At 52.9% G+C, this 23,324-nt stretch overlaps 1 protein-coding gene across 4 annotated transcripts in view; it reads right to left on the minus strand.

Moving 5' to 3' along the window:
- Window positions 1-23,324, minus strand: part of PDE9A (phosphodiesterase 9A) — a 90,263-nt gene that overhangs the window by 18,742 nt on the left and 48,197 nt on the right. For 3 of the 4 annotated variants that reach the window (XM_023238692.2, XM_045036555.1, XM_045036556.1), the window contains 3 exons: window positions 8,856-8,910; window positions 7,502-7,572; window positions 3,915-3,999 (listed from right to left, as the gene is read on the minus strand). In XM_023238692.2, the coding sequence (XP_023094460.1) occupies window positions 3,915-3,999; window positions 7,502-7,572; window positions 8,856-8,910 (211 nt within the window). Of the gene's footprint in view, window positions 1-3,914; window positions 4,000-7,501; window positions 7,573-8,855; window positions 8,911-18,081; window positions 18,501-23,324 lie in introns of those variants that run through there. The other variant, XM_045036557.1, reaches the window with a different exon arrangement.

Consider the following 23,324-nt stretch of genomic DNA (forward strand, 5'->3'; position numbering starts at 1 on the left):
GTCGCCCGCGAACGAGAAATTGCAGCCTACACGTTTCTGAGAAGTGACAAGCGTGGTCTGTGCACTTGAGAAAGGAGACGGCACGGGGGCACCCGGGTGGCTCGGTCGGTCGAGCTTCTGCCTCCTGATTTCGGCTCAGGTCATGGTCTCACAGCTCGTGAGTTTCGAGTCCCGCGTCGGGCTCTGCACGAAAGCGTGGAGCCCACTTTGGATTCTCTCTCCCTCCCTCTGTCTCTGCCCCTCCCCTGCTCATTCTCTCTCTCTCTCTTAAACTAAACCAGCTAGGTAGGCCTTGTGCGTGTCCCAGGAGGGTGGTCGCAGAGGCAAGCTTCCTTGACCCTCCCGGTGCCGGGGGCGTCTGCTGGGCGCCTGGCGACTCTCCCGGGGCCTCCCCACCTGGGCCCTCCCCTCTGTGCCCGTTGCCATGGGAACCAGCCTCCTCCAGCCACGGAGCAGCTGGCACGCTGCCTTTTCTTTTCATTCTATTTGGGGCTTATTTTTGCTTTCATTTCCAGGGGCCCCCGGCCTCCCCTCCCCTGTGGCTCATCCGGCGGACGAGCCCCTTTGTTTCTGATGGAAGTGGGGGCCGCGGACCCCGGAGCCCTCAGATGCCACCCCAGGCCCTCGCAGCCCTTCCCCGGCCCCGGGGCGGCACTCCTCTCTGTGCTCAGCTAGGCCTGGCCCTGCCCTGAATGTGAGCAGGAACCTGGACCAGGAGAAGCCCAGGGCGTGGGTCTGGGAGGCGTGCGGCCTGTTCCGGGGGCGTCTGGGAGCCTGCCCACGGCGCTACCCCACCCCTGCTCCCAGAGCGGGGCCCCTGGTGCCGAGGCCCCGCTGGGCTGGGCTCACGTGCTGGCGAATGTGGGTCATTAGTCATCCCTGCGGGTACGGGGCTGGGCTCACCCCTGCCCGCCGCCTATGTCCCCTCCGCCTTCCGGAGAGGCTCGGTCGCCACCTCGCAGGTGGGTATGACTGGAAAGAGCTGTCCGGGGCGCCCTTCTCTCCCCGCAGTGAGGCGAAGCTAGGTGTCGGGGAGCCTGGTCCCAGGGACGCTAAATGCTGCGTGACGTCCTTGCACCACTACAACGGAACCTTGCAGCCAACAGAGACAGAAGGGGGAGTGCGAGCGGCCGATTGTTTCCCAGCTTCCCTTCTCCGCGAAGCAAGGGCAAGAGGGCCGTTAGCGTGTGGCCCGGAAGGGGCTGCCGGGCTCCCGGACCAGGGTCCGGGGTGGGCGGCGTGGCTGCGGGTGAGGCCTGAGCCCAGGCCCCCGGGGTTCTTTTTTCTAAATGTGTCAGCGATGTTGGAGATTTTTACCCCCCTCTGTTTGTGACTGAAGAGTCACATTTACCCGTCTCTCACCTACGTGGGATGCTGTGAAAACCGTCTGCTGAGAATATCGCCTCTCAAAGCAGTTAGGGCACCGGGAAGGCTTCTCTTTGGATCATGGCATTGGGAGCTCTAAAAATGGACTTTTTGGGCGGTGAGGAAGAGAGCTCTGTTCCGGGGATGAGCCCAGGCACCCACCACGCCTCAGCTTAGCCCACTTGGCCAGATGGGTGCCTGTGGGTGACGTTTTGCCTCTCGGCTCCCTGGTGGGCTTCTTCCCGTGGGCTCTGAAATCGGGCGTATCGTCCCCATGTGCCGCGTCGTGGTTGGACCACGTCCCCAAAGCGATCATTTGAAGTCCTAACGCCCCAGCACCCGCAAGCGGGACTTCCTTTGGAAACAGGGTCACTGCAGGTGTGATTAGTTAAGATGCGGCCGGTGTCCTTGTAAAGAGGGACATCTGGACCCAGAGACACACAGGGAGAAGGTGGAGTGAAGACCACAGACTGCGTGATGCAGCTACAAGCCGAGGAGCCCCAAGCACTGCCGACGGCCTCCAGAAGCTTCCGAGAGGGGCCTGGAACAGACCCTCCCTGGAGCCGTCAGAGGGAGCATGGCCTCATCGACACTTACCTCTCTGACGTCTGCCATCAGAACTTTGAGAGAACAGATTTCTAGCGTGAGAAAGCCCCCCGATTGTGGTGCTTTGTTATGGCCGCCACAGGCATGCGAGGCCACTTGGGCCACGTTAGTGTCCCCTTGCAGCCTGACCTGCGGGACGCCAGGCTGGCACACACCTCGCTTCCACGGGATGGGGTGAGGTGGGGGCCGGGGGGCGCCTGAGACACGGCAGGGACGGGACCAGCAAGGTTGGGGCTCGCGACTCACCCCGGCTGCTGTGGGCAGGTGGTAGGATGTGGTCATTTGAGAAGGGACAAGAGGCTGCCTCAGAAATGTGTCCCGTGGGTGTTCCGCGGGCTCCGTGGGCACGTTAGTGAGTGACGCGGTGCCCACAGAGGCGGGAAGGGAGCTCGGGGCATCATTCCCGCCCAGGTGGTGAGGTTCCTCGGCCCGCGGTACAGACGAGCCGCTGAAGCCAGGAGGCCAGTTCAGATTCCTTCGTTTCAGACCGAAGCCAAGCTCCAGTCTTAGTTCCCTTTCCTGGAAGCTGCCGGATGAAGCTGGTAATGCTGGGGGCGCCGGAGCCACCGTCCCCGGCGGATCAGCCCGCCCGCACCTGGCCCCAAGGCGGAGGGCGGCTGGGGCACACCGTGTGGATCCTGAGCCCGAGGGCGACTCCGTGACCACAGCCAGGGTGGGTGTGAGCATCCTTCCCAGCCCTGTCCCCGGCCCAGTCCAGGGCCCTGACCCGGTCCCACGAGGGTGCTAGCCTCTCACTGAGGGGATGTCGAAGATGAATCATTGACTCCCAATTTTCTGTGCATTTTCACAAATGCCTTCGCCCTGACGTCCCCAAATCAAATGGGCTGAGACATCCCCAGATTCAAATCAGGCATCACGTGGGTGTGATACGGACGGGGCCTGGTCCCTGGAGGACCACACTAACGTGGCTTTGAGCCCATCAGGCTGTTCCCCGAGCCCCCCCGAGTCCAGCCGGCCCCTCTGCATCTCACGGAAACTTGCCGGGACCATCTCCTTCCCCTTTACCTCCTGCCCTCAGAGACCCTTCTGCACAGCCGGCCTCCCTCGCTGAGCCGGTCGCCCTCAGTGTTTTAAAATCAGGGAACGATCTTCAAAGTGGCAGATGAGTCGTCGTAAGACGACCCGGTGTGTGCGCGGGGCGATTCTTAGGTTCCCTGTCTCCCCCTCAGCCCCGCTGAGGCCCGGCTGTGCCCCCTCCTGGGAGTCCCCTCCCGGGAGTGGCCGTGGGGGGGGCAGGGGGGCTGGGGGCCATCTCGCAGGGCCGGCAGGTGTGAGGTCCCCACACAGCAAGTGCTCGACGTGCCCGCCCCCCCTCCTCCTCATCTCTGCCGCCAGCTCAAACACTTGCTGTGCTCACAGCTTTGGAGAGGGTCCTGCTGGACAAAACCCTGCTTTCGAAGGGGCGGCATGAAGTCCGGGGTGTTTTTTTCCCCACGAATTTCGGCTCCCCGGGGGAGAGTGATTTCTGTGTCCAGAACGGCCTGAGGCCTTGTGGCCTTTCTCCCTGCTCTGTGCCGGGGCGGGGGGTGGGGGGGACGTCCACCCAGGAGCACGGCCTCCGGGCACCAGGACGCCCTCCCCCGTGAGCCTCACGCCTGTTCCTCTTAACCGGGCCCTTGCTTCAAAAACCGATGCCAACCTCTCTCCAGCTTCTCTCGAGCTGGGTAAGTTAATCCTGAGGCTTTGATCTGCGGTCGGATTCTTCCTCCTTTCCGTGAAATGTCGTCGCCTCCACCCGCCTTGGTCGCGGACCCTCTTCTACGACAAGGAGGCCGCGCGACTGACAAGCACTCCCCAGCCAAACCGCGCCCGCCGCAGCCCGCGCTGGGTCGGGGCCCCGCCGCCGGGCTCTGAGGGAGGGCGAAGCCCGGAGCCCCCTCGGGGGGCCCGGCCAGGGCAGCCCTTCCCAGGCCTGACCTCACCTGCTGCTTCGGGCCGCCAGCTCGTCCCGCATCTTCTTGATGTCGCTCTTGCATTTCTCAATCTCCACCACTTTCAGGCCTTCCACTGGGACAAGGAGACACAGGGGTTACCATGGAGACACGTGGAGGACCTCGCAAGGCTGTCGCCGGGGCTGGCCCTGCGCGGCGAGGACGGCTGGCTCGGGCTCCTGCACTGGTCCCCGCTGCGGCCCGCGGCGGTGCGGCTCGGCCACGGCGACCGCCGCTCCCCTCCCCCAAGTCCTGAGTTTTCCTGCACCCACTCCCCCCCCCCCCCCTTTCTCTCCCCTCCCCAGCTGAGGACCGGGGACAAAGAAATCTCTTGTCCTAAAAAGACAAGGGGAGGAAATGTGGCCGCCGCGCATTAAAACCCAGCAAGAGGCTCAGCAGGCAAAACCACAGCCTTCCCGGCAAGGATGAGCTCGTATTAGCAGAAAACCTCCGAGTTCTCAGGTCCCGCCGGAGCCGTTAGCCAGGAAGGGGTGTGGACGTGCGGGGGCGGGGGCTGGGGGCAGGCAAACAGGACAGGTCGTGGGTCAGCAGAGCCGGGCCGGCTCACATTCCCGCAGCCCCGCCACACAGGAGTGCCTGCCACGTCCGGACGCCACGGGGCACCAGAGAAAGATCCGGAAGGAACTGGAGCTCGTGCCTCCCCCGGAGCGTTCACCTTTGAGACGTTTGCTCTGGCACGTGCACCTTTAGCCCAGAAAGGCTGCCACGAAGCAGGCGGCTTCCCTTCCGAAAGCCGTTCAGATCAGAGCAGTTCGCGCGCAACAGAAAAGACTAGCCTCGTTACTCTGTAATCGCGCCTCGGTTTCTCTGCAAAAAGACGGGGCCCACGATGCTACTCTATTCCCCTCTTCCTCAAACGTGGTCTGAGCGCCTAAGCACACAACGGGGAGAGACAATTCCGTCCCACGGCCTCCGGAGCCGTTCTGAAGCAAGTGTGGGGAGAGAGCCTGCCGGAGCCCTGAGCATCCCCGGGCAGTTTTCTAGACGCTTCCGGGGCCAGGAGCCACGCAGGGGCAAGGCTACACGAAAGTATTGCTTCTTTCTGCCCAGAGTGGTGGGAATCTGGAGGATCTGATATTCGGGTCTGGTTCCGGCGACTTGTGCCACTTGGGGGATGTTGTGCGAAGCTCCACCAAGACGATATGGGACCAAAACCAGGGGACATGGGACCGAAGTCCGAGGACATGGGACCGAGGCCCAGAGATGTAGGACTGAGGTCTGGGGACTCGGGACCAAGGCCCGGGGATGTGAGACCAAGGCCCGGGGACGCGGGACCGAAGCCCGGGGCCGTCAGTGCAAGGGGCTGGGTGGCAGCAGCCAGGTGGGGAGATGCAGAGAGTCTGAGCTGGAGGACGGTCCACTCTCTCACCGAGAGCCCACACCCTCCTTTGGGAGTGGGGCGTTCTTAGCGCTTTCTCGCATCAGGGACCCTACTGGGAAGTGGACGGAAGCCGCGGGTCCTCCTCTGGGCAAAGCAGGCCAGCGCGCACCCCTTCCGGTTTGCATCTGGACCTCCCAGAGCGCCGCGTCCAGGCCCTGGGCCACACCGCAGGAGGCTCAGCCTCGGGAAGCCACGTCCCAGCGACGTGTGGCAGAAAATTCCCGAAAGCGAACAGATCTGGAGAAGAATCCCTGCATGTTGCACAGACTTTGATCCCCAAAGTGAACAGCCACACAGTGGGGTGTCCAAACAGGGTGCTGGCACCCTGCCACTGACAGTCCCGGGTTCCCCTTACTATGTTCTCGATACGGTTACATCTGACTGTTGTAGAAAATGGGGGAAATACGGAGCATCTCAAAGAATGTTTTAAAATTTATCTATGGTCCTACGGGCCCCGAGAACAACCCACTTAATATCTATTGACGTGTGCCTTTCCAGGTGTTTCTCTCTCAGCCCCGTGCATCGACACAGCTATCTGTCCATCCGGAGTTTTAAAAAGACAAAATTGGGATCATACGGCTTCTTCTGTTTTCTCACTTGCTTATTTACCGTTGTGGGTAAGTTAAAGGCGTGCCCCGCGTTAGCAGCTCTCAGTGGGGGCGTAATGTTCGATTGGATATTGGTTCACATGGATCAGGTTTCCGGGCCATTTACTGGGAGTGATGCTCAAACGAAGCCTTTTGGGGGGGACAGTACAATATCACTAATCTGAGTCCCAGAGATTCAGAATTTATGGCAATTACGTTTATGAAGAGCCTGGTTGCCAAGGAAATGGAGAGTGAGTGCAAGACGGCAAAGTTGTGCATTAATCAATGGGAGGAGAACAGGTCGTGGGATTAAAGGCAGAACACGGGAGGAGGGGGCCTGGCCCTCAGCATCAGCACGCCCGTGTCTGCTGCCTCTGTCCTTTCCGGGCTGCCTCTGGAACCTTCCACTGCTCACCTGGTTGGCCTGTCCCAGCTTCACTTTGCCCCCACTGCACAGGAGGGAGAGGGCCCGGTGCAGGACCCCTTAAAAGTCCCGCACGCACTCCGGCAACGGCTCTCGAGTGAGGCTGGATGTCCGGCCTCGACGGTGTGGCCTCTCCCGTCCGCCCTCACACTTTCAATAGGCGGGCACAGAGTGGAACCACAAGCTAGAGCATGAAGGGATGCTGGAGTCCACCCACGAGGAGCGGCTTTGGCCCCCGACTGGTCACAGCCGCCTGACTCGTGGTTAGCACCCCCTGCAAGCCTGGCCACCCCCTCCAGGAGCCCCAGGGCGCCTCTGCGAGTCACAGGGCGCCTCGAAGGAGAGCCTCTGGGGACGATTTTCTGGGCGGGGTGCCGGCATGGGGGGAAGGGGTCTCACGGGGCAGAGGCAACAGCACAGGCCGGGGAGGCAGGGCCCTCCTTCGGCTCCAGAGCTAACGAAAGTTCCTTAAAGACACATATGACTGGAGCTGCATTTCAACGTTTCCCCCCAACGGTTTTGGTACGGAATGTGCATAAAGCACACGTCCCGAGTGGCATGAAGAAAAGCCTGGGTTTTTAGCTTCGAGCCTTCTGGGTCGCTGGCACGACCTGGCATTAATAAACCTTGTGTCACGGGGCCGGCTCTCCCGGTGTGCGGGGTCTGGTGCAGGCCTGGGCACCCTGGTCCCTGAGTCAAGCCCCGAACCCACTCTCCTGTGCTTCCTGGTAGTTTTTCCGCTGCCTTGGTGGTGACTGGGGAGCAGGAGGTGATGATTTGGTACACGTGGTCCAGAACCAATCGTGACGTCAGGGAGGGCGTCGGCAGGCCTCGTTTGCGTAAAGAGAGGCACAAAGATGTTCAGCACAAGTTCGTCTCCGGGGGGCTGGTCTGGGGGACTCCGCGGTTTCGTTCTGCCCCTTCCAGACCCAGACACGCTGCCACGCACCGCTGCTGGACACGTACCGTGGCCTGAGCCGCTGCGCTCGCGGACCGTGTCACGTGTTCCGACAGGAAGTGCTCACTGTTCTCGCCCGGGCGCCAAAGACACGGGCGCTCACCTCCAGCCTCGCCTCACTCCCCTCGCCGCTCACCACCGGCCGTCAGGCGGCTAATTTATGCAGAGGTTAAAGGACAAGGAGAGAGAAGCAGGGAGCTCACTCACGTTCGACGCGCTTCTCGAGCACGGCCAGGTGATTCGCGACTTCGGCTTTGAGTTCGTTGATCTTAAACGCTCTAGGAATGAAAACGAGTCAACACATAAGTCTTAAACTCTTCAGAATTACGACGGGCCTGGCGGTCACCTGCCGAACCCCCCCTGTGGGCAGGCTCACCCCTGTAGGGGGCACAGGGGGGCGAGGGGCTGATCTCCAGGAGCTCAAGGTGTCTGAGGGTCGGGCGGAGGGGGGAAGACGCCCTCGGCTGACGTCCTTCCGTGACGGAAGGCACGGGGTGTGTTCACGTCCCCACACCTGGGCGGGGACGGCCCTCGCTTGCACCCTGCTTGGCCGGGCACAGACCCCTTCGCCAACCCGCCGCATCCCTTCCGGGCCCAGCCCGTTCAGCGCCGCAATGCCTAGGCTTTGAGGGCGTGTCACCCACGTGCCCCCAGACGGCAAGATGCCACCTCGAAATAACCAAGGGCAGAAGGCATCACTTCGGGACGGGCAGGACAACTCAGAGCGGAAGGAAGCCCACGTCTACACAGGGTCTCCGTGGCAATGCTTGTTTTCAGGCCCATTTTCAAAGTGGTGTCAATTCAGGGTGTCCGAGTGGCTCAGTTGGTCAAGCGCCCGACGCCGGATTTCAGCTCAGGTCATGATCTCACGGTTCGTGGGCTCGAGCCCCACATCAAGCTCTGTGCTGGCAGCGTGGACCCTGCTTGGGATTCTCTTTCTCCCCCTCTATCTGCCCCTTCCCTGTGCTCTCTCAAAATAAGTAAAACATTTAAAAATAAATAAATAAGGGACGCCGGGGTGGCTCGGTCGGTTAAGCGTCCAATTTAGGCTCAGGTCGTGATCTCGCAGTTCGTGGGTTCGAGCCCCGCGTCGGGCTCTGTGCTCACAGCACGGAGCCTGGAGCCTGCCTCGGGTTCTGTGTCTCCCTCTCTCTGCCCCCTCCCCCCCACCCCCCACTCACACTCCATCTCTCTCTCCCTCAAAAATAAACATTAAAAAAAATTAAAAATAAGCGAATAAAACAAAAATGGTGTCAGTTCTTGTAGGTTGACCTCTGAAGCCCAGGAGAGCCGGTGGAGAGACCTGTCAGCAGCGTGAGCTCTCACGCTCCCAGCGCCCAGCGGCCCTGCTCTTCGGTATAAGGCAAGCGCTTCCTGGGTCCCACCCGCGCCGGCTCAGCTACAGGGGGTCATGCAAGGACTCCCCCTGGAAGGCCGCCCCTCCGGGTGAGCGATGTGCCGGAGCCTTGCCGGCCAGCACGGCCTCCAAGCGAGGCCCCACCATTGCCGTGAGCAGAAAAGCGTACCTCTGCAGAGACTATGTGTCTAGAAGATTCTGTACCTTGAGAACTGCTCTACGACCTGGGTCAGCATGCTCTGGATTAATTCTTCTTTCTCTGCAGACCAAAAGAGAAAGGCAGATGGAGAAAGGGAGAAGTCCATGGACCGCTGTGGCCTGAATTGGGATGTCGTGGCAGGTGACGGTGACACCGGGGCAGGGAGCGGCCTGGGCTACCTGGGGGGGGGGGACGCTCCGGCCCACGGTCAGCACCCGGGGCCTCCCCAGGGCCTGGGGTCTCCCCGTCCACCTTCAGAGGCTCTTCCCTCCTGTCCTGCTCCCGCCAACCTGCGTGTAAGTGGCCTCTCGGCAGAGCTGGTCCTGCCGGAGTCAGCACGAGTCATAAAAAGCAGGCAGGACTGGGTCTCTAAATACGGGAAGTTTTCACTTAGTGCCCCGCTCCATTTTATGGGGGCAATTACTAGGACAAAGCAAGTTCAAGGCATGCTCCAAACATAAAACACGGCGTTCTCATGGCGGGTCCTGGCAAGAGGAAGTGGGCCAGGGTGAGCGAGTTTGTTCCTGCACGTAAACCTGGGCCCTGTGATGGTTTTACAAGGTCCCGGTCCCGGGCTGAATATAACCTGCCAGTTTTCCTGTTTCCTGACTGGGCTCAGCGCCAGATGCCTCATAGGAAGGCACAGACGCTCATGGCACTGTTCTTTCCAGCACTCTCTCTCCTGGGAAGGGGGACGGCTCGCTCGCCTTGGCCTCAGGTGGCCGTTCGTCCACGCCCTAAAACGCCGAGAACCCGCACAGGACTTACTCCTGACCACGTAATCTCTGCTGGCTCTATGCCTAAAACCAAAACGAACGAAAAGCAAACCAAACCTGCCCAGACAAACACGAAATCTCAATTATCCGGTTTGGCAGTGGGGCGCTAAAGCCACACACACACACAAAAAGCTCCCGTTCCCACGTTCTGATCTGCGGTCTCCATTTTTAGGAAGGAACATACGCACGTACACAGAAGGCGTTCATCACCGTGTTACTGAACTTAGCGGGGCCTCTAAAGGCCCAAGTGCCCATCAAATGGACATTAAGTAAATGATGGCCCATCTGTCCTGTGGAAATAAAGTCTCCTGTCAGAAATAATATTTTGGAAAACGTTCATGTCTGTGGTTAAAGAAAAAGAGAGAGAGACATTGCAAACCAGGAATGCAAACGTGGGCTCTCAGTTTTGAAGACATTGGGAGGAGACACGTTGGTTGTGAGATTATAGGTGCACTTTTTTCTTCCTTTTGTTTCTCTAGATCTAATATATTTCTACAATGAACGCACGTTAATTTCACGAAAAGCATTTAAAAAACAATCCAGATTAGCCTCTTGAGACCTCTCATCCCTTCACCTGCCGAATGCAAGGGTGATGGACCAAGGTTCTCTGTGGCATTAGCATTCTGAGACCCGATGAGAAGAAGAAAAACGATGTTTTGTTAAATCTTTTGAAACCAAGAAAAACGATGTTTTGTTAAATCTTTTGAAACCGTATGGGGCGCCTGGGTGGCTCGGTCGGTGGAGCGTCCGACTTCTGCTCAGGTCACGATCTCACGGTTTGTGAGTTTGAGCCCCGCATCGGGCTCTGTGCTGATGGCTCAGAGCCTGGAGCCTGCTTCGGATTCTCTGTCTCCCTCTCTCTCTGCCCCTCCCCTGCTCATGCTCTGTCTCTCTCTGTCTCAAAAAAAAAAAAAAAAAAAAAAAAAGGCACCGTTAGAGGAGTGAAAACGTCATCCAGGAAACTTTAAGAGAGCCCTTGGTGGAGCTGCTGGCTGATCCGGGGCCCTGTCCTTCAGGGAGCCTACTCCTACCCCAGGGGAGAGACACAGCAACTCTACCAGCAAGAGCCACCGGTGAGAAAGCTTCACAGGCCTCCTTGGTGGACTCAGCGGGATTTTAAATCACTTACTCCGAAATCTTTGGCGAAAATGGTGTCGCACAGAGTCTTCGAGGGTTAATGATCTCGAGGTCTTGAGATAAATTTAGAAGTCTATCAACCAATCGATATTTATAGACCACACCGCCTAACAACAGCAGAACACGTATTTTTTTCAGATGCCTAGGAAGCACAGACTAAGACAGACCACACAGAAACCTCAAAATATTTAAAAGAATTGAAACCATGTAGAGTATGGTCTCTGACCATAAGAGAATCCAGCCAGACGTTGGTAGCAGAAACCGTAGGAGAATCTTCAAACACTTGGACATGAACCAATACGCTCCTAAGTGATTCAGGGGTCAACGAGGAAGTCTCAAAGGAAACAAAAGAGACCTTGAACTGAATGAAAATGAAAATGCAATATATATCCAAATTTAGCTGTGAGACATAGCTAATGCAGTGCTGAGAGGGACATTTATAGCACTAAATGCTTACATTAGAAGAGAGGAAAGACTCGACTCTAATCCAACGGCCTAGAAAAAGAAGGGCAAAATAAACCCACCACAACAGCAGAAGAAAGGAAGTAATAAAAGAAATCAGTGGCGAAAAAAACCAACTAGCAAAACAAGGCAGAAAATCAATGAAGCCAAGCGCTGGCTATTTAAAAGTATCAACAAGTTGCCAAATCTCTAGCAAGATTGACAAAAATAACACACAGAGAAGACGCGGATTTGCAATATTAGGAAGAGGAGGGGATACGGCTACAAATCCTGAAGGATGAGGGACTTGACACACACAAATTTGAAATCTTAGAGGAAAATGAAGCAACTCTTTAATAAGCATGAATGACCATACTCACCCAATATAAAACAGGTAATTTGAACAGCCTATAACTATTAAGGAAAGTGAATTTCTACTTTTAAAACTCTACCCAAAGAAATTTCCAGGGGCAGATGGTTTCACTGGAGAATTCTACCAAACATTTGAAGAAGAATTAACACATTTCTAATTTTTTTTAATATTTATTATTTTTGAGAGAGAGAGAGAGAGAGAGAGCGAGCGAGCGAGCAGGGGAGGGGCAGAGAAAGAGGGAGACACAGAATCGGAAGCAGGCTCCAGGCTCTGAGCTGCCAGCACTGATGCGGGGCTCAGACTCACGAACCATGAGATCATGACCTGAGCTGAAGTTGGACGCTTAACCAACTGAGCCACCCAGGTGCCCCGGAATGAACACATTTCTAAACAATTTCTTCCAGAAAATAGAAGAGGAGGGAACATTTCCCAATTCATTTTATGAAGCCAGTATGAACCTGATACCAAATCCAGAAAAAGACAACCGAACAAAAGAAAACTACAGACCAATATCATGAATATAGATGCAAAAAACCTTAACACAATATTAGCAATTAGAATTCAACAAAATATAGAAAGGATCATACATTAAGAACAAATGGGGTTGATTCCAGGGATGCAAGTCTGGTTTGATATTTGAAAATCAATGAAAGCAATCTATTAACAGCTAAAGAAAAAAAAAACACATGATCTATCAATTCATAAAAAAACATTTGAAAAACTATTTAACATCTGTTCCTTTGATAAAACTCTCATAAGGGGCACCCGGGTGGCCCAGTCGGTAAAGTGTCCGACTTTGGCTCAGGTCATGATCTGACAGTTTGTGGATTCCAGCCCTGCATCGGGCTCTGTGCTGACAGCTCAGAGCCTGGAGCCTGCTTCGGATTCTGTGTCTCCCTCTCTTTTGGGCCCTCTCCTTCTTTCCCTTTCTCTCTCTCAAAAATACATAAACATTAAAAAAAAACACTCAGAAAAGCAGGGATAGAGGAGAACTTTACGTTGGTAAGAACATCTACCAAAAACCTACAGCTGACATTACACTTAATGGTGAAAGACTGACTGCTTCTTGCTTAAACTGTGACACGGCAGGGATTACTCTCACTATTGTCATTAAACACAGTGCTAAAAGTTCTAGCCAGTGCAACAAGGCAAGAAAAAGCAAAGCAGATGAGAAATGAAGAAACGAAGCTGTCCCCATTTGCCAATGACATGATTGTCTACACCAGAAATTCCAAGGCATTTGCAAAAAACTCTCTTAGAACTAATAAATGAGTTCTGCAAGGTCACAGGATAGGAGATAAATATACAAAATTGTATTTACATATATAGCAATGACCATGTAGACACCAAAATTAGAATCACCATACCACTGTATAAACACTAAAGAAAAAAACACCCAAAACTTGTGTATAAATATAACAGGACATATGCAGAAGTTGTATGATGAAGACTACAAAACACTGATGAAAGAAATAAAAAAAGATGGAAATAAAGGGAGAGACATACCATGTTCATGGTTCGGAAGGTTCCATATAGTAAAGATGTCAATTTTCCCCAAACTCATAAATGGGTTTAACATAATTCTTGTCAAAACTCCAGCAAGATTTTTGTAGAAATTGACACAGTTATTCTTTTTAAAAATTTATTTATTTATTTTGAGAGAGAGAGAGAGAGAGAGAGAAGGGGAGAAGGAATGTGTGAGTGGAGGAGGAGCAGAGAGAGAGAGGGAGAGAGAATCCCAAGCAGGTTCCTCGATGCCAATGCGGAACCCGATGCGGGGCTTGATCCCAGGAACTGTGAGATCATGACCTGAGCCGAAATCAAGAGTCAGATGCTTAACTGAATGAGCCACCCGGGTGCCCCGATTCTGACTTTTACGTGAAAATGCAAAGGAATTAGAAGAGTTAAAACTGTTTTTAAAAAGAAGATAAAGTGTACTGAATCAGTCTATCTGAGTTTAAGACCTATGACAGGCAGACCTCAGAGATATCGTACGTTTGGGTTCAACGAACTTGAACATCACGATAAACTGAGTCAGAATGAACTGTTTGGTTTTCTAGTGTGTAAAAGTTATGTTTATATTGCACTGCAGTGTGTTAGGTGTGTAATAGCATTATGTCCAAAAAATGTACATACCTCAATTCCAAAAGTACTTTTTTGTTAAAAAATGCTAACTATCGTCTAAGCTTTCAGTGAGTCCCACCCAATCCTTTTGCTGGTGGAGGGTCCTGCCTCAATATGGACGATCGCTGACTGATCAGGCTGTAGGTCTTTCTTTCGCGAACGTTTCTCTTGATAGGCAATGCGGTCTGAAAGCATTTTGCCCACAGTAGGACTCCTTTCAAAACTGGAATTAGTCCTCTTACACCTTGCTGCTACTTTTTCAATGAATTTTTGGTACTATTCTGAATCCTTTGTTGTTGTCAACAACAATCTTCGCAGCATCTTCACCAAGAGTAGAGGTCACCTCGGGAAACCACTTTCTTTGCTCATCCCTAACAAGCAACTCCTCATCCGTTACAATTTTATCATGAGATGGCAGCCGTTCAAATACAATAAAAATGGAAGAGCCCGAGCTATTCCAAGAATGACTGAAACGTGACAGAGACACACAGTGAGCAAAGGCTGTTGGAAAAGTAGTGCCACCAGACTTGCTTGATGCAAACCTTCAATTTGTAAAAAAAAAAAAAAAAAAAAAAAAAAAAAGAATATCCGCAAAGCACAATGAAATGGAGCACAAGAAAACGAGGTATGCTCCGTGTACGGTGACACTAATCACGGCCGTGTGATACGAACGGAGGGGTAGACGCAGATATCGGTGCAACAGAGCGGGGAACCCAGAGTTATACCCACACAAATATGCCCAACTGATTCTGACCAGCATGCAAAAGCAATCCAACGCAGGGAAGACCGTCTTTTCAACAAATGGTGCTGGAGCAGTTGAACACTCACAGGCAGGGAAATGAGACTCGATCTAAACCTCACAGTTTATGTAAAAATTAACGTGAAATGGACCGTGGATGGAACATACAAAACTATAAAGCTGTTAGAAAAAAAATAGAGAAAATCTCCAGGTTCCTGAGGGAGGCAGAGTTCTCGGACTTGATGCTTCAAATACGATCCATAAAAGGGAAAATGGACAAAGTGATCTTCGTCAGAAGTAAAGCTCTTTGGGGCGCCTGGGTGGCTCGGTCAGTTAAGCGTCTGACTTCGGCTCAGGTCACGATCTCGCGGTGCGTGAGTTCAAGCCCCGCGTCGGGCTGACAGCTCAGAGCCTGGAGCCTGCTTTGGATTCTGTGTCCCCCTCTCTCTCTGCCCCTTCCCCCCACACACTCTGCCTCTCTGTCTCAAAAATAAATACACACTAAAATAAAATAAAATAAAATAAAATAGGTAAAAAAAGGAAGTAAAGCTCTGGCCATGAGCGGGACTGGGAAACCGACAACGAAAGGACAGGCTACAGTCTGTCCACTCGACAGAGACTCGCAAAGTCAACTCGACAGAGACTTGAATGCAGAACGTGAAAAGAGCCATCAAAACTCCACGTAAGCCCTGTGAGATAAACTTTGCAGACAACCCCCTCCCCTCAAAACCCCTTAACGGAACAGCCCAATCTGAAATGGGTAGGAGACACTAGCAGACGTTTTCCTGAAGCAAACACAGAGGGAGCACAAGCGTAGGCGTCGTTAGCCATTAGGAAACGCAAATGAAAACCACAGTGAAATGTCACGGCGTACTTGTCAAAAAGGCTAAAAAAAAAAAAAAAAACAAAAACGATGACAACCCCAAGTGTTGGTAACGATGGGGAGAAACGGATTACTCACACCTTGCTGAAGGGAATGCAAAACGGTGCAACCGCTCTGGGAAATGGTTTGGCAGCTTCCTGAAAAAACTAAATATGCATGCACCGTACAATTGAGCAATTGCTCCCCGGGGCAGAGAAATGAAAATTTACGGCCACACGAAAACCTGCACACGACGGTCCTGGCAGCTTTGTTTGTAACAGCCCCAAACTGGGTCATGAAAAACAACCGAACACACTAGTGATCCGCACAACCACCCGGATGGATCTCCAGAGAATTATGTTGAGTAAAAGAAGCCAATCCCCAGAGGTACCTATCGAATGACTACATTTATAGAACGCTCTTGAAATGGCAACACCACGGACATGGAGAACACCGTGACTGTGAGGGGTTAAGGAGGAAGAACCTTGGTGGGGAGGAAATGTTGTGCATCTGGACTGTATCGACGGGGCGCGGCTGTGACATCTTACTGTGTTTTCAAAAATGTTACCGCAGGGGAAAATGCATAAGAGGTACATGGGCTCTCTTGTACCTTTCCTTACAACTGTGTACTATTCTATAATTATTTAAAAATAAAAAGCTGGGGTGCCTGGGTGGCTCAGTCCGTTGAGCGTCTGGCTTCGGCTCAGGTCATGATCTCACGGTTTGTGAGTTGGAGCCCCACGTCGGGCTCTGGGCTGACAGCTCAGAGCCTGGAGCCTGCTTCGGATTCTGTGTCTCCCTCTGTCTGCCCCTCCCCCGCTTGTGCTCTCTCACATTGTCTCAAAATAAATAAACATTAAGGAAAATTAAAATAAAATAAAAAGCTAAGGGGAGCCTGGGTGGCTCAGTCGGTTAAGCATCTGACTTTCGATTTCGGCTCAGGTCACGAGCTCAAGGTTTGAGACTGAGCCCCGCGCTTAGCATGGAGTCTGCTTAAGATTCTCTCTCTCTCTCACTCTCTCTCTCTCTTTCTCTCTCTCCCTTTGTCCCTCCCTTGATCAAATGCACACTCCCCCACACACACTCTCTCTCAAAAAAATAAAAATAAAAAGCTTGATAAAAAAAATATGATAGAATGGAATAGAAAAGTTAAGGAGCAATTTTCCTTTTTCCTTTGGACTCTCGACATCGTATCCTTTGAGCGTTTCTGGATTTTAATGCCTAAATCGAATTTCCAGCCCAAAAGCACTAATAAAGATGTTTGTCCCCTCATCCTGTATCTTCCCATCTCTGGTTCAGTCCCGGGGGGGACACGGGTGTTCTGGTCTCTGTTAACAGCTATGCGTCAGCCCAACTCAGGCCTCTACGTCTGCTGTTCTCAGAGGGGGCCCGAGAGGAGGCCGAGCTCTGGGTGATTACAGGCACTGGGCACCATCACCCGCCACGGCACCGTGGCTCCTGCGTGCTTTAGATACTCGCACGGCCTGCATTCTTTGCAAGGGGAAAGAGGCAAAAATGCCTATGTGCGCAAAGGCCAACCACACCCGCACATCCACAAACAGCCCTGATCAGGAAGTGGATGCCTCCCCTCCCCACCGGGCTCGCCGGGACTCCTACAGCAGGCCAGCGTTTCCTCCCGGTGGATTTCAGAACTGAAAATGAACTGTGATTTCGTGTGTGGGAAGTCCTCAGGCCAGCGCCGGGCCCACGGTAAGCGCTGCCCGCGGGAGCCATCGGATGCCATTGTCATTAAATCACTGCGGGTCCTTGACAGCCACGAGCCCTCCTGGACACCCTTCCCTCCTTTCAGTGCCTGTCCTGGTGAGCCCCTGGGGGACAGGCTGAGCTCCGGGTGGGGGGCACATCCTGCCTGCATTCTGTTGGCAACTCTGGAACACTCTGATGGCTCTAAACCCCTGGATCAGGGGGAGCAGCAAGTAGTTTTCAATCTCAAATGTCAGTTATTCCCAACCTTCCCGGTTGGGACTCGGACAAATCTGACATTATATAGGAAACTCACCTCTTTCTCCTAAGTGTGGCATGGCACATACTGAATTTTAAAAATTAAAGCATATTTAGGTCTTCTGCTTTGAGAAATTCTTTTTTTGAAAAAAACTTTTCTTAACGTTTATTTTTGAGAGAGAGAGGGAGACAGAGCATGAGCGGGGGAGGGCAGAGAGAGGGAGACACAGAATCGGAAGCAGGCTCCAGGTTCCGAGCTGTCAGCACAGAGCCCGACGTGGGGCTCGAACTCACGGACCGTGAGATCATGACCTGAGCCGAAGTCGGTCGCTCAACCGACTGAGCCACCCAGGCACTCCATCTTTTTTTTTCTTTTAAAGTTTATTTACTTATTTTGAGAGAAAGAGAGAGAGCGAGCGAGTGAGCGAGCTAGCATATGAGTAGGGGAGGGGCAGAGAGGGAGAGAAAGAAAATTCCAAGCAGGTTCCCCACTGACAGCACAGAGCCTGACGCGGGGCGCGATCCCACGAACCACGGGATCATGACCTGAGCCGAAGTCAAGAGCCGGGTGCTCGACCCACGGAGCCACCCAGGGGCCCCAGCTTTGAGAATTTCTGAATCGCTTGGAGAGCAACCAGCAGCGACGCGGACGGCCGGGCACTTCGGGGCTGGAAAACGGGGGGTGTGGAAAGGAGGCTCCGAGGGGACGGGAGGCCCGGATGAACCACCGCCGCCCCACGCGACGGAGGCTAGGGAGAGCCAGCTGAGAGTCGCGGGCAGCCCGCTCGCCGTGCGGAGACCGCTGCTCCCAGCTCACCGTGGCTCCAGCACAGGCAAAGGATCTGGCTGCCCCGACGGCCAGCGCTCAGGACACAGGCTTCGGCAGGCTCCCCGTCGCCTCGCCAGGTCTGGGCTGCCTTCAGGGCGTCGTGGGCGCGTGTCCGGGGGCTTCCCAGGCGGCAGGCGCCGGCGGGGACGTGCCGTGGCTGGCAGACTGTCTCCCACGGCCGACTCTGGTTTGGTTCCAGGGCAACCCCGGAGGTTGGCGGAGGCCGGGTCCGTCTGTCAGGACGCTGCCAGATCAGCGCAGCCTCAGGCCCCGATCTGCGCTCGAGTGGCCCCAGGACCCGGCCCCCGGGACAGAGCCTAGGGGACGCCCGGGGGCAGGCCGGGCACCCTCCCCCACGCCGTTTACCCAGCGGCTCCCGCGAGTGACCAGGGCAGAGTCCGCCGCTGCCCGACGACGCCTCGGCCGCTGCACACGGTTCTCGGAACCCGCCTCCGCCTCTCCCAGTCCTTCCAGGAATTGTTTACTTGTTTCAGATAAATCCCGAGTCTCCCCCCCCCCCCCCCCCCCATGGAACGACATGGAAATCTGGCTTAACTGATCGACAGCACAGCCCAACCGATAATTCCTCCTCTAAGGGGTGGTTTACACGATGCGCTAACCCGATCAGCAGCGAGCTGGCCGGGGCGCTTCTCCATCTTGTTCTGAACAGAATAATGGTGACGGCCGGGCGTTCGTCCTCCTTCACACACCTGAGCCGGTCTGCACCTGTGCCTTTCTCCCCTGGGCAAGTGACTGCAAACCGCGCCCTAGGACGCCGGCCCCCAAACCCGCAATCCGAGGGCAGGCGGCGTGGGGACCTCGGCCCCGCCACTGACCCCCGGCACGCGTGGGGTGCTTGCGAGTTCAGGCCAGAACCATCTCTCGGATGAGTGGGCCGGTGTCGCACGATGCCACTGCCGTGCTCCAGCGGCTCCTGTGACGCGGGAGCGGTGTTTCCCCTCGTCAGTCCCACCCGGGAGCAGTGGGGTGAGACGCCGAGCATCCTTCCAGAAACACGGACTGGACACATTCTCCCAGAGCATTTACAAAACAAGACTCTCGTGCTCTCCCTTCAGAAAGGGGTATCTTACTTCACGCTGGGGAAAACGATGCCCATTAGTGGGCACCAAAGAGATGCCCCCGAGGCCCTGAAAGGAAGGTGCACATTTCTGTCCCTCTTGCCCAGGGCTCTGCCTCGGGGGACAGGGAAGGGGAGTCCCCGCCCGCCCCTGCCCATCCCCTGCCCCGTCCCTCCTTCTCGGAGTGTCACCACCCTTCTCCAGGGAAGCAGAGGGGTGAACTCACCCCTGCTCTGGTGTCCCTCCCCCAGCCCTTCTAGCCGGCAGAGGACATTCTGGCCCAGGGCACAGCCGTCGGCAATTCAGTGTTTATGGACATCATAAAACAGACATGCAGGATGAGGATGTTTCCCTAATAACCCAGGAGCACAGTAAAGATATATGATTAACAGTGAACTCACCTTGCTTCTTAAAGGCACAGGTGCCCTTTCCAGGGTCTGTCCGACCGAGAAATCACTCATGTTTATCAGCAGCCAAAGGGACACTTCCCTGTGACTGGTGGTGACCTTGAGTGATTCCTCTGTCTCCTGTTAGCCGTCAGATGTAACAGAAAGCAAGGTGGCCCAAAGGACTCTGATGACCACATCTGAAACTCTGGAGCGTATCTTGTTACCTTCTTGCCCGGGGTTCCTGCAGGGTCGTTAGGGACCCATGGCACCTCAGGGACAAGAATAGGGTGGACCTTTTCCCCTTTCGGTTTTGGAGAGGGGGACCTGGTGTTCTGCATAGTTTAATTTGATCCCAGATGTCTGGACACGATTTCTCTCTCTGCCCTTCTCTCCTCCTTAGGCTTGGTTTGCAAGACAACTTACCCATGAGGGGAGTTCCCTCTGGGGCAGCCAGCAGTGCAATTTTCCTTTATTGTTTTATAGATCGCAGCAACCGCAACAATCTGTACTGAGCTCTTCCTATGGCCCAGGCACTGTCCTACGTGGTTTGCACAGATCGGTCATTTAATCCTCTGGGTGACCCGATGTGGCTGGGTGATAAAAGACAGCAGCTTGAGTCATGACGTGGCCAAACTCATCCTGCCCTACCCGGGTCATGTTTCCATTTAGGGCTGCGAAGACGGGGCGGGATGGTGCTCACCCATGCGGGAAATATACTCCGCACACACTTCTCCTCTCTCAGAAACACCCTCCCCCATGGTTGATGGGGTGCGCTGTGCTTCTGAGGCAGAAGGGTGTGGGTATGATATTCTAGTGAGGATGCCCCAGAGGGATTTGAAGTTGGCAGCAAGCGGTGGACTGTACATGTTGCTGGGACTCTGTCCACCGTATGATAACCTGCACATATCAGAACAATGTCACAAGATTAATTTCGGGGAGAATTCTGCAGGAGAAACTCTGACCCAATCAACGAATTGGTTATAGTAGAAAAGACAAGGCTTTTGCAAAAATCCATTAAAGACTATAAAGACTGACAGACTAAAGGTTTCGCTCCATCTATGGACTCGAACACGTCGCACACGGTTGTGGGGGCTGTAGCAAGAGGAATGGAAAATGGCTAACTTACTGTTTGTAACAGCCCAAGATGGGAAGCGACATAAATATCCACGATGGGGGACTAGCTGGATAAACTATGGTACATCCCCATGGCTGGGCTGCTAGAGAAGGAAGGAAGACAGTTCTTAAGTTCTTTTGTGGAGTGAGCTTGCAGTGTGGGGTGGCTAGAATGTAAGCAGAAAGCTGCAGGTTCACGGGGTTGAGGGTTCAGAGGGCAGAGCCTGGGACTGTCAGAGAGAAAGTGGAAATGAAAGGGATAACTCTCAAAGAAGGAAGTCTGTGGCTGGGAGTGACCAGTTCTGTAAGAACTCCCTTGTTCCTTCCCTAATCCATCTCTGAATTACACATTTATGTGCCTAGTAGGGTGAGAGAGCTTAGTACTGATATGTCTATATCAGTGCTCCCACATGGGAGACAAAGCTTGGAGTCTGAGTCCAGGCTTCTCTCTCTCTCTCTCTCTCTCTCTCTCTCTCTCAAAATAGATAAACTTAAAAAAACCAAAACAACTCCCCCCAAACCAAAGTGATCACTCAACAATTTAGCTGCCAGCTCGAACAAAAACAAACACTCTTCAGAGGAAGATAACAAAATCCAGAGTCTCTGCAATGTATTATTCGTAGTGTAAGTCTACACTAAAAAAGAGACATGCAAAGAGACAGGAAAATGTGATATGCAGTCAAGAAGAAAAATCACCCCCCCAGAAGCCCAAGATGATGCGTATGTTGAAATTAGCAGACCAAACTTTTAATGAAGCAAAATTATAGTCATGTCCAAGGACTGTGAGAAAAGGATGTTAGTGGATAGTACCGGATGGAGACTCTCAAGACAGAAATCTATGACGAGGAATCCTATGAAAACTGTAGAACTTAAAAGTATATCTCCAAACATTCATGGATGGGCTTACAGCAGTTTGAGTGAACAGAAGAGTCAGGAAACTTGAGGACTGATGAGCAGAAATTATGCAACCTGAAGAGCAGCAAAGAAAAAACATTAAAAAAAAAAAAAACACCCAGAGCCAACCACTTGAGGGATAATAGCAAATTTCTAACATACGTGCAATTAGAATCTCCGAAGGAAAGGCGAGATAGAATGCCACGTAGAATGCATTCCAAGAAATAAAACTGAACATTTCACAAATTTGGAGAAAACCCGAGTTTACAGACCATGGATACTCAATAAATACCAGGTAGGACAAACAAACAAACAAAAATACCAGGGCCGGGTGCATCCTAATCAAACTGCCGCAATCCAAAGACGAAGGAAAAACACCTTGAAAGTAGCCAAAAAAAAGGACACGTTCTTTGCAGGGGAATAATGATAAAGGAAACGCTGATTTCTCGTCAGAAACGACGAAGGCAGAAAAAAAGGATCCAACATCTTTGAACTTCCCTCAAAAATACAAGACCAAAACCAAACCACGTATGCAGAATTTATACCCTGAGAAACCATCTTTCAACAGGAAGGCAAAACAGAAATATGTTTGGATAAGTAAAAGCTGACAGAGTCAGTCACTAGCAGTTCTGCACTGCAAGAAATGTTAAAAGAAAAAAGAAATTCTTCGGGCTGAAGGCCTAAAACACCAGTTAGAAGTTGGAATCTACAGGGGTAAATACAAGCACCCGAAATGACATACATGTAGGTAACCATAAAAAATTACTTTTAGGGGCGACTGGCTGGCTCAGTTAGAAGAGCGTGCAATTCTTTACGTTATTTTATTTTTGAAAGAGAGACAGAGTGTGAGTGGGGGAGGGGCAGAAAGAGAGGGAGACATAGAATCCGAAACAGGCTCCAGGCTCTGAGCTGTCAGCACAGAGCCCGACGCGGGGCTCAAACTCACAAACCACGAGATCATGACCTGAGATGAAGTCGGATGCTTAACCGATTGAGCCACATGGTGCCCCCACCCCAATTTTTTTAAATGTTTACTTATTTTTGAGAGACAGAGAGAAAGAGAGAGACAGAGTGTAAGCGGGGCAGGGGCAGAGAGAGAGAGGGAGACACAGAATCTGAAGCAGGCTCCAGGCTCTGAGCTGTCAGCACAGAGCCTGACATGGGACTTGAACTCATGAGCTGTGAGATCATGACCTGAGCTCAAGTCAGACGCTTAACTGACTGAGCCACCCAGGTGCCCTTCTCAACATGTTTTATAAGGCCATTATAACCATATATAAACATAACAAAGCCATTACAAGAGAAAAGTTACAAACCTATATCCCATTTGAACACTAACACAAAAATCCTTAACAATTATTAATATTATTAGGAAATCAAATTTAGCAATATGTAAAAGAGAATACATCTTACATCAGGGTAGAGATCCTGTATACCTTTTAAAAAACTCATTCCTAAGTATTTTTCAAGGAATACAAGTGCAGCAATCATGGAAAAACAAAGTTGTTTTAACGTTTAAAAATCAGTCAACGTAATTCGCTACCTGAACGGAATAAAGGAGAAAAAATCATATGATCATCCACTAGATGAAGAAAGAGTACGTGACAAAATCTAATACCTGTTTATGATAAAAAAAAACATTAGAAACCCAGGAATAAAAAGATTGCCGCAACCCATCTCAACAGATGCAAATATAACACCTGATGCAGTTTACCAAGAATTTTGTCAAAGAACATTTGATGGAAAATGTTTATTA

This window comes from Felis catus, chromosome C2 (assembly GCF_018350175.1).
Source record: "Felis catus isolate Fca126 chromosome C2, F.catus_Fca126_mat1.0, whole genome shotgun sequence".
Lineage (NCBI taxonomy): Eukaryota > Metazoa > Chordata > Mammalia > Carnivora > Felidae > Felis > Felis catus.